Here is a 13769-nt window from a genome sequence, read left to right as displayed (position 1 = left end):
AAAAATTCACTCCTATCTATATGTGTGCGTGTATGTGTGTGTGCGTGTGTGTGTGTATATCTATATATATAAGAAACTCACTCAACGTAAGAACTGTGCAGAAGAAATGAAGAGAGAAGATGTAAACTCCTATAAACTTTGCTTCATGGATTAAACCAGTCAATTTCCAAATAACATAAATTTTTTTTTTTTTTCATTTTGCTCCAAAGTCTGTCAAAAAAAAAAAAGAAACAAGAAAACAGATGAAGCAACATTTAATGCAAAGTGTAAAGTGGCAAACGGACGGACAATACATGTGCTCTACATCAGAATCATGCAGTAGAGTTTCGTAGAACTTCAGCTTGACCTGCGGGAAATCTAGGAGTTAATTATTTATGCCAGCAGATAACTTATACTAATAGTCTTCAGAAAGAAAAGGGTTTTGCTTCAGATCTATATTAATATTCAATCAACACAAAAAAATTTTCATCAATCCTAAGAATAATTATACTTGTCAGTGTTTTATGTTTCCTGCAAAACCATAATGAAGACCATGATGATGATGGCAGCTCCCGTTAACAGAGACACAGCAATTCCTGATGCCAAAACATGCGTAACACCGACAATTTTGGCACACCTTAGCAGATAATCAATCAATCAACCAACCATTAGTCAAAACCATAACATGTGAAGAGAAAGAAAAAAAAAGGGGTACTAACTGCTAAAGCATCAAAAGGGATAGATATATAGCAGCTAACATTTGTATTCATCAAAAGCACCAGCAACAAATAGTAAAGAGTCAAGATCAAGCTGAAGACTAAAGACCCTTATAAACAGAAAGAAAGCTGTCAACAGGAAAAAGACTGATGAGAGCGCCAATGAAGATAGGGATTAGCAAACTAACCCATTATTATATATATATATATAATAAGTAGGAGATTGAGACTCTTACGTGCATTGACAAAAATGCCAGGCAACAATATTTTTAGCAGTATTCAACATTCAAGAACCTGACCACATAAAATCAACGGATCCGACAAAGACTTTACTATAGACAGCAGGTGAAAAAGAATAATTACAACCCTTTATTTTATTAAGGAAGTAATTATTTACTAATTTACAATCTCCAAGCCATTGTGGCCCGGAGAGCTTTTTCATCATCATGTATGTAAAGAGAGATTACTAGCAGTATTCTTTTTTTTAACTGTAACGGTGTAACCATCCACCTGAGACCCCCTTTCCCTCATCCCTCTCTCTTTTTTCTAGTACAGAATCATAATCAAACACAATTCCCACCTTCCAACGTTGCATTTTACTACTACTACTTTAATCTCCCTCTCTCTGTCTCTCTCTCTCTCTGTGGCATAATTTATGCCGCTGCAGAATACAACTGTATCTTGGATCTTCTCCAAGTGGTTTCTTTTTCTGTGTCAACATTCCCATGGTAAGAATAAAAAATCTATCATTCACATTTCCAAAAACTCAGCCGGTAGTCAATGAACATAACCTCCGCGTATTGCATTTGTGTACCTACTACGGTCTTTTATGCTGTTGCAGCTGCTTCTGGTATCGTTTTACCAGAAGTTCTGCATAAAGTAGCTCATTCCAAGAATCAGGCACCCCAGGGAGACACCAATGGCTGCAATCTTGGTACCTCAAAGGTGATCTCCTCTCCTCCTCTGTCAAACTTTGTTTCCGATACACCGAGGGGTGTCCATCCTTCCGATAATCTGTCATTCTTGTAACGTTGAGGTATGAGACGGGGGTTTTCATATTCCTCAAGATTTTCTCCAGCACGACCATCTTGGATGGATACTGAGACAGATATGTCTCATTCTTTATCGGCTCAGTTTCATGGTCACACGCGCCGCCAGAATTCCATTGCCCACCACTGTGGCAAAAAGAAAAAAAAAAAGGCCCCAACATTCAGTATAGGTATTCCAATGTGGATGATAATTTTTGATAAAATGGATATACATTGGGGAGGAAAACAGCAGACTGATAACCACTGCATACATCATCAAGATGCTGATTAGCTTTCAAGTTGTCTAATCAGACAAAAATTATTTGCAACAACAGTTTCTTCAAACATCAAGGAATTGTTTTTCCTCTTCTAAATCCTAATTACCTGAAATGAGATGCAGAATAGCCTCTGAAGAAAACGAGGCTTTTTGCCGGATTTACTTTGGCATCAACCCATCTCGCCCAAGTCGTTAAAGCTTTTCTGAACGCCTCAAGAACATTCAATTCGCTGTACACATGGCTGCCTTCTTGATAATAATCCTTTCTGCAATAATCATAATACTTAATCGAGGTGGTAACAAACAACAAATGTACATTCTTTGAACATTATTATTATTTTAAGTTTACCCCAGTGCCGTCTTGTCATGAGTCCACCAGTGCCCTGTGTTGAAAATAATGATATCTGCACTTTTATATTTATCAGCAGAATGCCCAACCAAATCAAGTCGAAGAGTTTCCTTCTTTTTCCCATTTTTATCCTGGAATTCCCATTCTTGAACCAAGAAAGGAGTCACAAAAAACTCCACAGTGAACTTGTAGTCCTGAAAATCCAACAATTGCAATCAAATACAGGGCCAACAAAGAAATTATTCTGATGTCATGTGTTAGATATCCAAGGCAAAAGGAGGAGACCCAATTCCAGAAACTCACTTCAAATACAAAGGAATAAGAAGCTTCTGTTCGGAAATGTTGTCTTCCAGATGCTTCATAGACCTTTTTCTGGTCTTTGACGGAGTTTCTGAGGATGCAAATAAGAGATTCCCACATATTCCGATTGAGAGAATCGCCAACAAATACCAATCTCTTTCCTTTCAACAACTCCAGCATATGGCCTCCATCCAACCTGCAATCAGTGATTTGAAAACGATCATTATATTCAGAAAGCAATAAAGACAATATCGACAGGATAATGGAAAAGCATAAAGCAAAAAAAAAAAAGTGCTAAGAGTCATAAAGAGGGGTACCAGTGTGAGTCCAGCAAATATGTATGAGGGGAACTGAACCCAACAATTTTTAACAAACTAAATAAGAAATTAAAATTCAACAAATTGATTAATTAAAAAAAATGAAGATTCATATGGGAAAGAAGAAGTTTTAAACCAACTTAATAAGACCAAAACCAGAACAGAATCAAGTAACATACTTCTGATATCAAAAACTAATCCGAAGAAGCACATCCAATCCATGAAACAGACGAATCATTAGTAAAATGTCAAACATATGCCCAATCCCTAAGGTAATTCATACAAAATTAAACAAAACTCCATCATATAACTACAAAATCAGAGCATCCGGACAACTATTTATCAGAGGTGGATTATGCACATACCTTGGAAGGATGCATTCTTTTGGCTTCCACCTGAACTTGTAGTAATTACTATCAGGTCTACGATTGAGAAAGCAATTGAATTGTTCATCAATCAGAGAGCAAGAACCGGGCTTGTATAAAGGGTAGGAGTCATCTTTCACCCAATTCCCGTCAAACAGATTACAGTTCACCAAACCCTTCACCAATTCATCCATCCTATGCTTTGCAGAGACACTAGAACTAGCCCCATTACTCTGTTTCTTCAGCAAAGAAGATGTGAGATTCTTAACTCCCACACCGTTCTCTGCAATTCTTTTTTCTCCAACCCCACTCACATTATTCTTTCCAGGCAAGGATTTGGCTGATGAAGTTGCACTATTGTTTGCCTTCTCGGATGAATTTACAGCCCCAATAGTGCTCTGATTTGCCTTCAAGACTTCACCTTTACTCTCCAACTCTTTGCTCTGAGTCTGATTCTTGGCATCTGATGAACTATTATTCATTTCAGAAGAAGATTTTGGTGTTGCATTCACAGTCCGATTCTTCAGAACCTCAGCAGATTTTGGTGCTGGAATTGTTGTGCTCCGATTTGGCTTCAAGACTCCAACTTTATCATTCAACTCAGAACTCGGAGTCTGATTATTGACAATTGGGGACCCTTTACTGAAATTTACTTGCTCAGATGAACTGTTCTGGGATCTAGCAATGCTGGTTGGCGATGACTCAAAAGCAGAAGAGTCATTAATTGCTTGCTGTGAAGAGTTGGGAAAAAAGTAAGAAAAAACAGAAGAAAAATGAGATCCATGAGACTCATCAGACAAAATTGGAGGAGTAGATGAGTTTAAAGTACCGCCCCTGAAGCTACTTCTGCTAAAAATGTTGGAGAACCAAGGGGAAGAAGAATTTGGAGAAGGACTAAAAGCTAAGAAAATTGTGAAAGCAATAAAAGCAAAGATGAAGCCATAAGCCAAAGCTACTGTTTTCTTATTTTTGAGCAGATAGAATTGGCTCTTGAGCTCTGTCACCAAAGTTCTTCCATTGATAGGTTGATACTTGGTTATTTCTGCCATAAATGGGCCTTATTCTTGCTATTGGTTTGTTTCCTTTTTCTTGCCTCGTCTTGCAATTCCCAGAAACTACCACTATGTATACAGCATAGACAGGCAGAAGTAGAAAGAAAGCCAGCTGAAGATGATGGTCAAGACTTAAGAGAGAGAAAAAGAGGAGGCAGCACCAGCACCTGACAATGGAGAGGGAGGAGAGAATTTCTGTGAGTTTTATTATTATTATTATTTTTCCCCCAGAACAGATTTTTTTTTTTTTTTTTTTTTTTGAGTCTCTCAACAGACTATTCAAAGCCTAAAACGCTAAAACTCAGTATATGAAATTTATGGATAATACCATCCGAATGCTAAATTCGGCAAGGGATACGGCATTAAAGCATTCCTCAAGGAAATGCAATTATTTTATAACAAATTTTACGTTTATATATTAAGTAGACTAAACCAGCTCCTAACTTCTTTCTTTTTTTGTTTTTTTTTTTTTATCATTGGCTTTTCTTGTTGATAAAATTTTTTTCTCAAAAGATTAAGATGAGTCAAGTGGCGCATATTAATAGGAATCCAATTGAATAATTTTGTGATCCTAACAACTTTCAAATCCTAACAAATTGGGAAAGGATACAATATAAGTTTTTGTTTTGGATAGGGTATTATTAAAAATATTATTTGAAATAATTATCTGGAATAATTACTGTAGCACTTTTTGTGATGTGATACATGTGAGATAAAAAGATGGTTAAGAATATAAAAAGGTGGATTGAAAAATGTGTTTATGATGCAAGTGAAATATTATTTGAAATAATTTCACTATTCAAACAAAATATACGTGCAATTCAAAATTTGAATTCTGTTTTTGGGATACAATTACAGACTCTTGCAAATTCATGGTTTATATACATTAATACTCAAACGAGGAATGGAAATACATAATGGATGCATTTGAGTTGAGGTATTTGACGAATGATTTAAAATATTTTCGATTTTTTCTAATTGCTTAGATTAATTATATGGTATTAGAATTCGTAAATCACTCTAGTATCTAAAATATATTTTTAATACTAATTTTTAAATTACAAATCCAAATGATTCTAAAGTAATTCAAAATATTAGAACTTTAATCCAAACGAAGCAAATAATGAATTCAAAGCAGTAAAAATACTACAAATAAATTACAACTTAGTAATATCACTAACTAAATACAATATTAGGAGTACACACAAATTAAAATCAATTATATGGTGGACTAATTCGTAAACAGTGAGATCACCATTAACACATCCTTTAAAACAAATCCCTTAAACATTCAAAACCATTGGCTAAATCCACACGCCCCCAGTCTAAATGCTGGTCTCTAATACATTAATGACTTGTATCACGAGCATTGATAACTAGTATTATTAGTCCTTAAAAGTTATGTCAGATGTGAATTTAGATTTTAAGGATGTAAATTTAGCAGTATCGCTGGCCTCTAATTTATGAAGTTAAAAACTTTGCCAAATATACCAAAACTTTTTATCCACCCCATTCACACTGAATTGATTATACTACTTATTATTATTTAAAGATGACAAGTGTCCTGTGTTGTCTCGCGGTATAATTATACTACTTTGAAAGTGGTCTTTAGAAAGTAAAAGGTAGTTAAGCACTATCGTAGTTACGGTGAAGTTGGGGATGGTTTGTCTGGACAAATGCCATTGGAGGTGGGGTTAATTGCAATGTTGCCACTACCGTCAAGCGAGCTTGTTCATGAACCATAGAAATGGCACCACGTGGACACGTCCAGGAAAGTGTGTGGTTGCGTTGATTGTAGAAACTCTTTTCTGTCTCCATGCATCATGTACTTTTGGACACACCGTCCCAATACAGGAGTTTAAACCCCTCGATGGCTTTAATGCCCTCTTGTCTCTTCCCTTGTGCGCCTAAACTAAGCATGCTCCAGATGTTGATATCCACGAACAATGTGCCTGATCAATATGTCGTGGCTCATCTAGCATCCTTTTCAATTCATCCCTAGAGTTTAATGACTCGTTCAAGAATTGTTTTTGATCCGATCCGTAGGAATCAATGGAAAAGACACATACCTTAGAGATTCGATTCTGTTATTAATAGAGTTAATATATTCGTCATTTTTTGAAACCTCTCTTCTAATTTAGTTCCATAAATTAATTCTTTTTTTATTTTACAAAATTTGTAAGGGATACAAATGGAAGGAAATTTATAAAACTTTTGATTCATTCTAAAGTTCAAATCTATGGGACTAAAGTCCAAAATAAAATATGGAAGAAAGAAGCGTTGCCACAACTCTATCATCCAAGAAATTAGAAAAAATTAAAGTATTCTCATTTGTAAAACATTATAGAACCAAGAAGCAAAAAAAAAGGAACCAATTGGGGTATTGGTCATAGCCTAAAGGCTGAAGGTTACGTCGAAATGTATAAATGTTGACTGATCTAGCTCAAGGGATAAATACCAGAAAGGGATAAATACATGATGGATTCGTAATTAAAGATGGTCAAAATATGTTTCTCCTTCCATTCCTTTGGGATGGGACCAGCCCAAAATGTTTCAAAATCACTGCTACGGGCAACATGGCTGATAAGAGTTTCTCTCGGATAAAGAAAGGAACAAGAAATTGTGTAGCTAGAGCATGAAATTAGTATAGGCTTCAAAACAATGCAGCTTGTGAATTCAATGACTAAGCATCCGCCTTCCATCTTTGTCAGTCTATTTTTAGTTTCATTTACGTTGACAAATACTATATGATAACACTATGAAGAAGACTGTTTATCAAGCAAAGATGCTAAAATATATATATATATATATATATATATATATATATATTTTATTTGATGAGATCTACACTAATAACAGAAAATATCGAATATGTTACAGTACAGATAATTAAAATGAATCTCAAAATATATCAAATGTGTAACGTATTGTTTAAAAGCCAGTTTTCTTCTTAAAATCATTCGTAATATCCAAATCCAAATCCATCTACGCCGTGCAATCAGAATACACGTTCACATGCAAGAGGTGACAAGAGATCGTGTGACATCCAAGAATGTTTTTGTTGGACTCACTAGAGGCGTTCATTTTTCTGTTTCAAAATTTTCAAGAAATATTAGCACCGACAGTCCATTTAATGGCCCCTTCTTTCTTTTTTATCGATTTTTAAAAGCCAGATTACTAATCTGCTGCACTACTCCCTGCTCTCCTGCCTGCTCAAGAAAAACTATCCGATATGCATTCAAGAAAAAGGCAAAATTATGAGTTTCTTCACTTTTTTAGAAATATTTTGTAACCAACTGCAATGTTGTGATCAGCAAGAAATATCCCAAATAATTCCTGGCTTTCTCAGGGGAAAAACCTCACGGGACACGATAAATCTAAAGGATTCTCCTTATAGGTTAGATTGCCAAATTTTGCAGATGAGGGATACAGTTGATTCACACATCTTTTTCTTTTTCTTTTTGAATTTTGAAAATTATTGTAAGAACATAAAATTTGTCAATATTAGATCAGGAAATGAAGTTCGTCATAAGCTAGCAAAGTTTGCCATCAAGTTCGTGATTCTAAGTAAGATGGTCCATACCTACAGAGATGTTTCTATCAATTGCAATTATTTGATGGATCTGTACCAATTTAATGTATGCTGGAACTGTGTAACGGATACAGAGATGTTTCCATACATTTTTTTTTTTTTTTTTGCAGCATATATGGTTATTTGATAAGGACAGGAAGCTAATTAAGTTCATGTCTAACATTAAGATTAAGCTATTTTTTGTATTTTCATCAAACAACCATCCGTGTAATAAGACGAAACAATAATAGTTTGTAGATTCATAAGCAGAGTTGTTAGCCGTCGTGTGTTTGTGTCCCGTTTCTCTTTGTTGAATGCTATCCTTTATTATTAGCGATGTATTCCTTGACTACACAGCTGAGTTAGACTGAAAATTGAAATATCTAAACTCGATCTTGTGGTTCAAGCGCTCTATTTGATAATTTAATCCAACACTTAAATTTAATGAATTCAGATTTTAGCATGTTCAACGCATTTGATAATTAGAAATAGAATGTCTGCATTAATTAAGCGACACGACATTTTGTGGACAAAATTTGCTCCAAAGAATAAATAACACACTATTTACTAATCACTTATTGTGATATACATACAAATATATAATATTTAGTACTTAACAATTCATTAATTTAATAAATTTAGACGCCAGATTTCGAATTTCAATCTTATTAAACACATAGTTTTGGGTCGACTGAACCAATTTTCCCTTAGCACTCAATTTTTTCAAGTCCGTCAACATTTGTTAGTTTTCAGAAAACTAATAGATTATATCAACCTTTGATTTTATATTATTTGTCAATTATTATTTAGACCATAGGGAGATTAGTATAATTAGACAAAAAGGGGAAAAAAAAAAAAGAAGAAGCAAGTACTCATTGGTGGCCTGTTTAATTCCACTCGAGTTACTGGAAGAGTAATGAGATGATGAGAGAATGGTAGATTCGGCTTTTCTTGGGTGTTGCGATGCAGTTGAAAGATGCCCTTCAGTTTTTATTTACTCCCAGAGTCGGACGGCGTTAAGTTGCTCTGTTTTACATGTGAACCAACTCACTCAAGTCTCAGCCTATCTACCTTATTCATCCGTTGGGATGGTCAACTTCAGGGTAGACCACTGCTACAACGGTATTTCATGTAGGAAAATGGCCAATTTCATGTTTAAACTTATTCACTAGTGTTGATTTAGTCACTAATATTTATTTCTAATCAATTTGATATGTCAACTTATTTTGTAATTCTAATTAAGAACTTTTGTAACGGCACTACCACCTAGAACTGATCTGACTCATTATTGATCAAGTAAATAGGAGTATTTTTAGAATATCACGCACCAATAGGGCCGTAAACGAGTCGAATCGAGTCGAGTATTGATTTAATTTTATTGAGCTCGAACTCGATGAGTTGACAATTTAAAACTTGAGCTCGAAAAAAAATAAAAATATAATATTTTCTTTTTTAAAAAAATAAATAAAATAATATTTGTTCTTAATAAATAATAAAATATTAAGGATATATATGTAATTTTACTATTAAAATAAAAAATAAAAATATATATACTTAAAATAAAAAATAAAAAATATGTATATATACTTAAAATAAAAAAAATAAAATATATATGTATACTCAAGCTCGCGAGCTAATGAGCTTAATATTTTGAACTCGAATTTGAGTTTGATTTCCACTCGAGCTAGGTCGAGCTCAATGCGAGCGGCTCGTGAGCGGTTCGATTCGTTTGCATCCCTACTCACGAGACTATAATAAATCAAATAAATTGTATAAAAATTATAAAATTAAAATTTTAAAAAGTTTTATCTAGTACATTTTTACACGATTTACTTGATTTATTATAACCCCGTCAGTGATGCTACCAAAATACCTTTATTTAGTTGGTCAATTAATTGCTAAATCGATTTTAGATAATGATACCTTCATGGAGAGCCTTACTTGGAATCACAAAAGAAGTGTGCGTATTAAATTGACTATAAATAAAAATTAGAGACTAAATCAGTACTAGTAAAAGAATTTAGAAACAAAATTGGCCATTTTTGCTTTCATCTGCAAATACACTTTTTGTAAACAGTAGAAACTATGGTTTGCGATAGTTGAAATTGTGTGCAACCGTGATAAAAAGTACTTTTTTCTACCAAAGCCAGTAAGGACTTTTGATAAGTATATTAACCTTAACCCACAGGAAATCACAAAAACCGGTAATTCTTGTGATTCTTGAGGAGCCTAATAAACCTACCCAAACCCCCGCCCATATTCGACGTGGGATAACAACCTATGCAGGAGACCTGCTGCTAAGTTCAAGGGATCTCAATCTACCCGGAGAGGCTGTTGTCTTTTTTACCAAAGCCAGTAAGGACTTTTGATAAGTATACTAACCTTAATCCATAGGAAATCACAAAAGTCGGTAATTCTTGTGATTTCTGAGGAGCCTAATAAACCTACCCAAATTCCCGCCCATATTCGATGTGGGATAACAACCTATGCAGGTGATAAAAGTACTTGAAAGCTGGAACATAGAGAAACTCGAAGTACTTTTCAATAACAAATGGACAGATTCGACAGAAATGCTTTTCCGACTATGGGACGGAAAAGCGTCCTTCAGTCTAAAGATTAACGGTCATGACGTTTATTTGATGTTTGGACAACAATCGCATTCTAATCATTCAATTCATATTTCTGGGTAATTTGATTTAGCTTGACAATTTTACTAACGGTTCTTAATTTTTTTTTTTACTAACGGTCCTTAATAATTACTTTGTTTAGTAGAATACAATCTACCCATGCGAAAGGAAAAATGTTATTTACACTCATCTTTTGTTAATTGCAATCCTAGTATATATTTTGTTATATAGTCTAATAAATGAAAATCATATGATAAAAATGATAGTGAAAATGTGACTGACAATAATACGAGTACAAATAACATTTCCTATGTGAGTAAGCCAATTCACATATATTGTTGCAGTTGCTTTTGAAATACTTTTCGGATTTAACTTAACTTTTCCAAAATACTTGCGATTGAAGTCCATCCTATAAGATAAAAATTATAATTTAAATTTGACCAATTTTGTTTATATACTGTCAGTGTATAATTTTTTTATATTAGTAGATTTAGATTATATTATATAACATTAATTTAAATTTAAAATTCAAATTATATACATGTGACATATATTCGTAGTTATTAGTGCAAAACAATTATTATACTGTGTCCGCACATAAAAAATTAATCATTTAAATTTTAGTATATATATAGAGAGTTAAATATTAGTGCTAAAAAAAAAAGTTGTATTAGATAGTGAGTAATTAATAAATAATGCTCCACTAATAGCATAACGCTCAAGTGGGGAGTCCGTTACGGAGATCATTCCGCGTGGACCCATTGACTCCTGCATTGGGCAAAAATTTCACCAACCGCACAACTTGATACTTTTGTTTATATCCGTACATTAAATTCGCTGATTTTCGTACGTACTTGGATGTAGCGTCAACAGCACTGGCGATTTCGCCGTCAACCTAATTTTCATTTTCTTTTTTCTTTAGTCTAATCTAAATTCTAAAGTCGTATAATACGGACTCCAAGAGTCAGAGAATCAAACATGTTTAGGTTTAATTAGTCCGAGTCTCTTGTTGAGTTTCAAGTCAAAACTACTAGTCTACCACTACTACGTTACACCGACGACGTGCTGCACTATATTAATACTATATATATATATATATATATATATATACACATATATACACACACACACGAGAAATTCTATATTGAGCGATATAAGATTTAAGTAATAAAAAATAAATTAAAAATGATTCATCTTATTAATTTTAGAAATTTTTATATCTGTTTTCATTGGTTAAAAATATTATAATTTTTAATTATTTTTTATAGGTGGACTCATTAATATACTTGTCACGGTGTTTGCTATTCCACTAATTTAAATTTGATACTTCTAGGCACAAATAATTGTTGTAATTTCGAAACAAAATTGAATTTTCATTAATATTGATGATCTATCTGTACGTGCAAAAGTAACAATAATAAAACTCCATCAGTTCCACTTTGATAGTCCCGTTTTTCTTTTTCGTCTGTCCCAAATTGTAGTTCATTTTCCAATTGAAGAATGTAGTTGTATTTTAATTTTTCTAAAATACCCTTATTCAATGTAAGTTGTTGTTACTATAAACCTATCTCATTTAATTTTTTTACCATCAATTCAAGTTCCTATAAAGTTGTATCATATTTAATGCGAGGGTATTTTAGAAAAATAGCAATCTAAATTTAGATTTCCAATAAAGTTAACTACTCCCTCCGTCCCACTTTAATTGTCCTGTTTCTTTTTTCACACAGTTTAAGAAAAAGTAGTTAATTTTGTTGGAAAAGTAAATTTAGATTGCTATTTTCCTAAAATACCCTCACATTAAATATGGTACAACTTTTTGGGAACTTGAATTGATGGTAAAAAAAGAATTAACTCTCATTAAATAGGATAGGTTTATAGTAACAACTATTTACATTGAATAAGGGTATTTTAGGAAAATTAAAATACAACCACATTCTTCAATTGGAAGATGGACTACAATTTGGAACCGATGAAAAAGGAATACAGGATTATCAAAGTGGGACGGAGGAAGTATTTTTTCTTAAACTGTGTAAAAAAAAATGAGACTATCAAAATGAGATGGGAGGAGTATTACCATATAACATGGGCACAATTTTGTAGTGTCTAAATATGGAAGAATGTTTCAGCACTTTGTCTTCTTTCTTCCAGATATTCCATTTATTTCGTTTCAGTATTTTCTTGGGAAGGGGAAATAACTAATGTGGTTCATGCAAGTAGACGGCTCTTTGGTGATACATTCTGGCCAGCTGGCTGCAGTCTTTTTTTGTTCTTGGGTGGATAAAAGCTGGCTCATTAAATGAAGCACTTGGAGTATTTTTTATTTTAAAATATTTTAAAATAATTATTATATTAAAAAAATAAAACATCTTTTAATCTTTTTTTAATATAATTATTCTTTTTAATTATATGCATATTATTATTTTAATTTAAATTTTAAATTTATGGGAGTAAAATTTAAATTTTAAATTTATGAGAGTAACATTAAAAAGAAAAGCACAAACGTCACAATCAAATCACTATTCTTAAAAAGTTAAATTCCCAAAACATAATTAGATAAATGAAATGAAGGAGTAGCTGACTTAATAAATATTTTCCCCCTATAGTTCCTTCCAAATTAGTAAAGTATTACCACCCCAAAAACGTTCAGGGGACGAAGTATTATCAACCCTAAAGTTTTCTTATAGTTCAATCTTCCATGTTTTCAGGGTTGAAGTTATGCAGTGGAAGAAATTCGGAAGCACAAATCCGGGTTTTTAGTGGACATTCTGATTAACAAGAAATGTTAGGGACATTTTATTAAAAAAATTTTGGTAGGAAAAGAAAGGGACAAAAAAAATATATATACACACTATTGGAGTTGTCGGTCTTCTCTCAAAGCAGTAATATATCTGTTGGAGTTGTTGTTTCCAGCAATCTAACTGGACAAGTTTCCTCATCCCAGGAGCCTTGTCCTGATAATTAATTGATAAGCCAGAGCTTGGAATTATAGCTTTGAGGCGACAATTAACCAACTAATCAAGCCGGGGCTCAGAAGGATGATTGAGTAACAAAAGAAATTTTTTCTTTTGTTAAATATATGAGGATAAAGTTTATATACACTCATTGCCTATACACAATTATTGTCTGTACACAAACGGGATTAAATGTATGATAATTAATTATAATTTGAAATTGAATGTTATGTTGTG

The 13769-nt window shown here is 33.1% G+C and overlaps 1 protein-coding gene across 1 annotated transcript; it reads right to left on the bottom strand.

Annotated features, from left to right (window-relative positions):
* Positions 1-1260: 1260 nt before the first annotated feature.
* On the bottom strand, positions 1261-4527 carry LOC113692681 (protein trichome birefringence-like). Its single transcript, XM_027211160.2, has 5 exons — positions 3332-4527; positions 2653-2845; positions 2350-2543; positions 2108-2266; positions 1261-1870 (listed from the first exon to the last, which is right to left on the bottom strand). Exons 1-5 carry the CDS (start codon positions 4378-4380, stop codon positions 1513-1515), a joined length of 1953 nt encoding a protein of 650 aa, XP_027066961.1. The 5' UTR covers positions 4381-4527; the 3' UTR covers positions 1261-1512.
* Between the last annotated feature and the right edge of the window lie 9242 nt (positions 4528-13769).

This window comes from Coffea arabica, chromosome 6c, assembly GCF_036785885.1.
Source record: "Coffea arabica cultivar ET-39 chromosome 6c, Coffea Arabica ET-39 HiFi, whole genome shotgun sequence".
Classification (NCBI taxonomy): Eukaryota; Viridiplantae; Streptophyta; class Magnoliopsida; order Gentianales; family Rubiaceae; genus Coffea; species Coffea arabica.
Note: the sequence above shows the minus strand (reverse complement) of the source record. Positions and strands in the feature narration are given on the sequence as shown.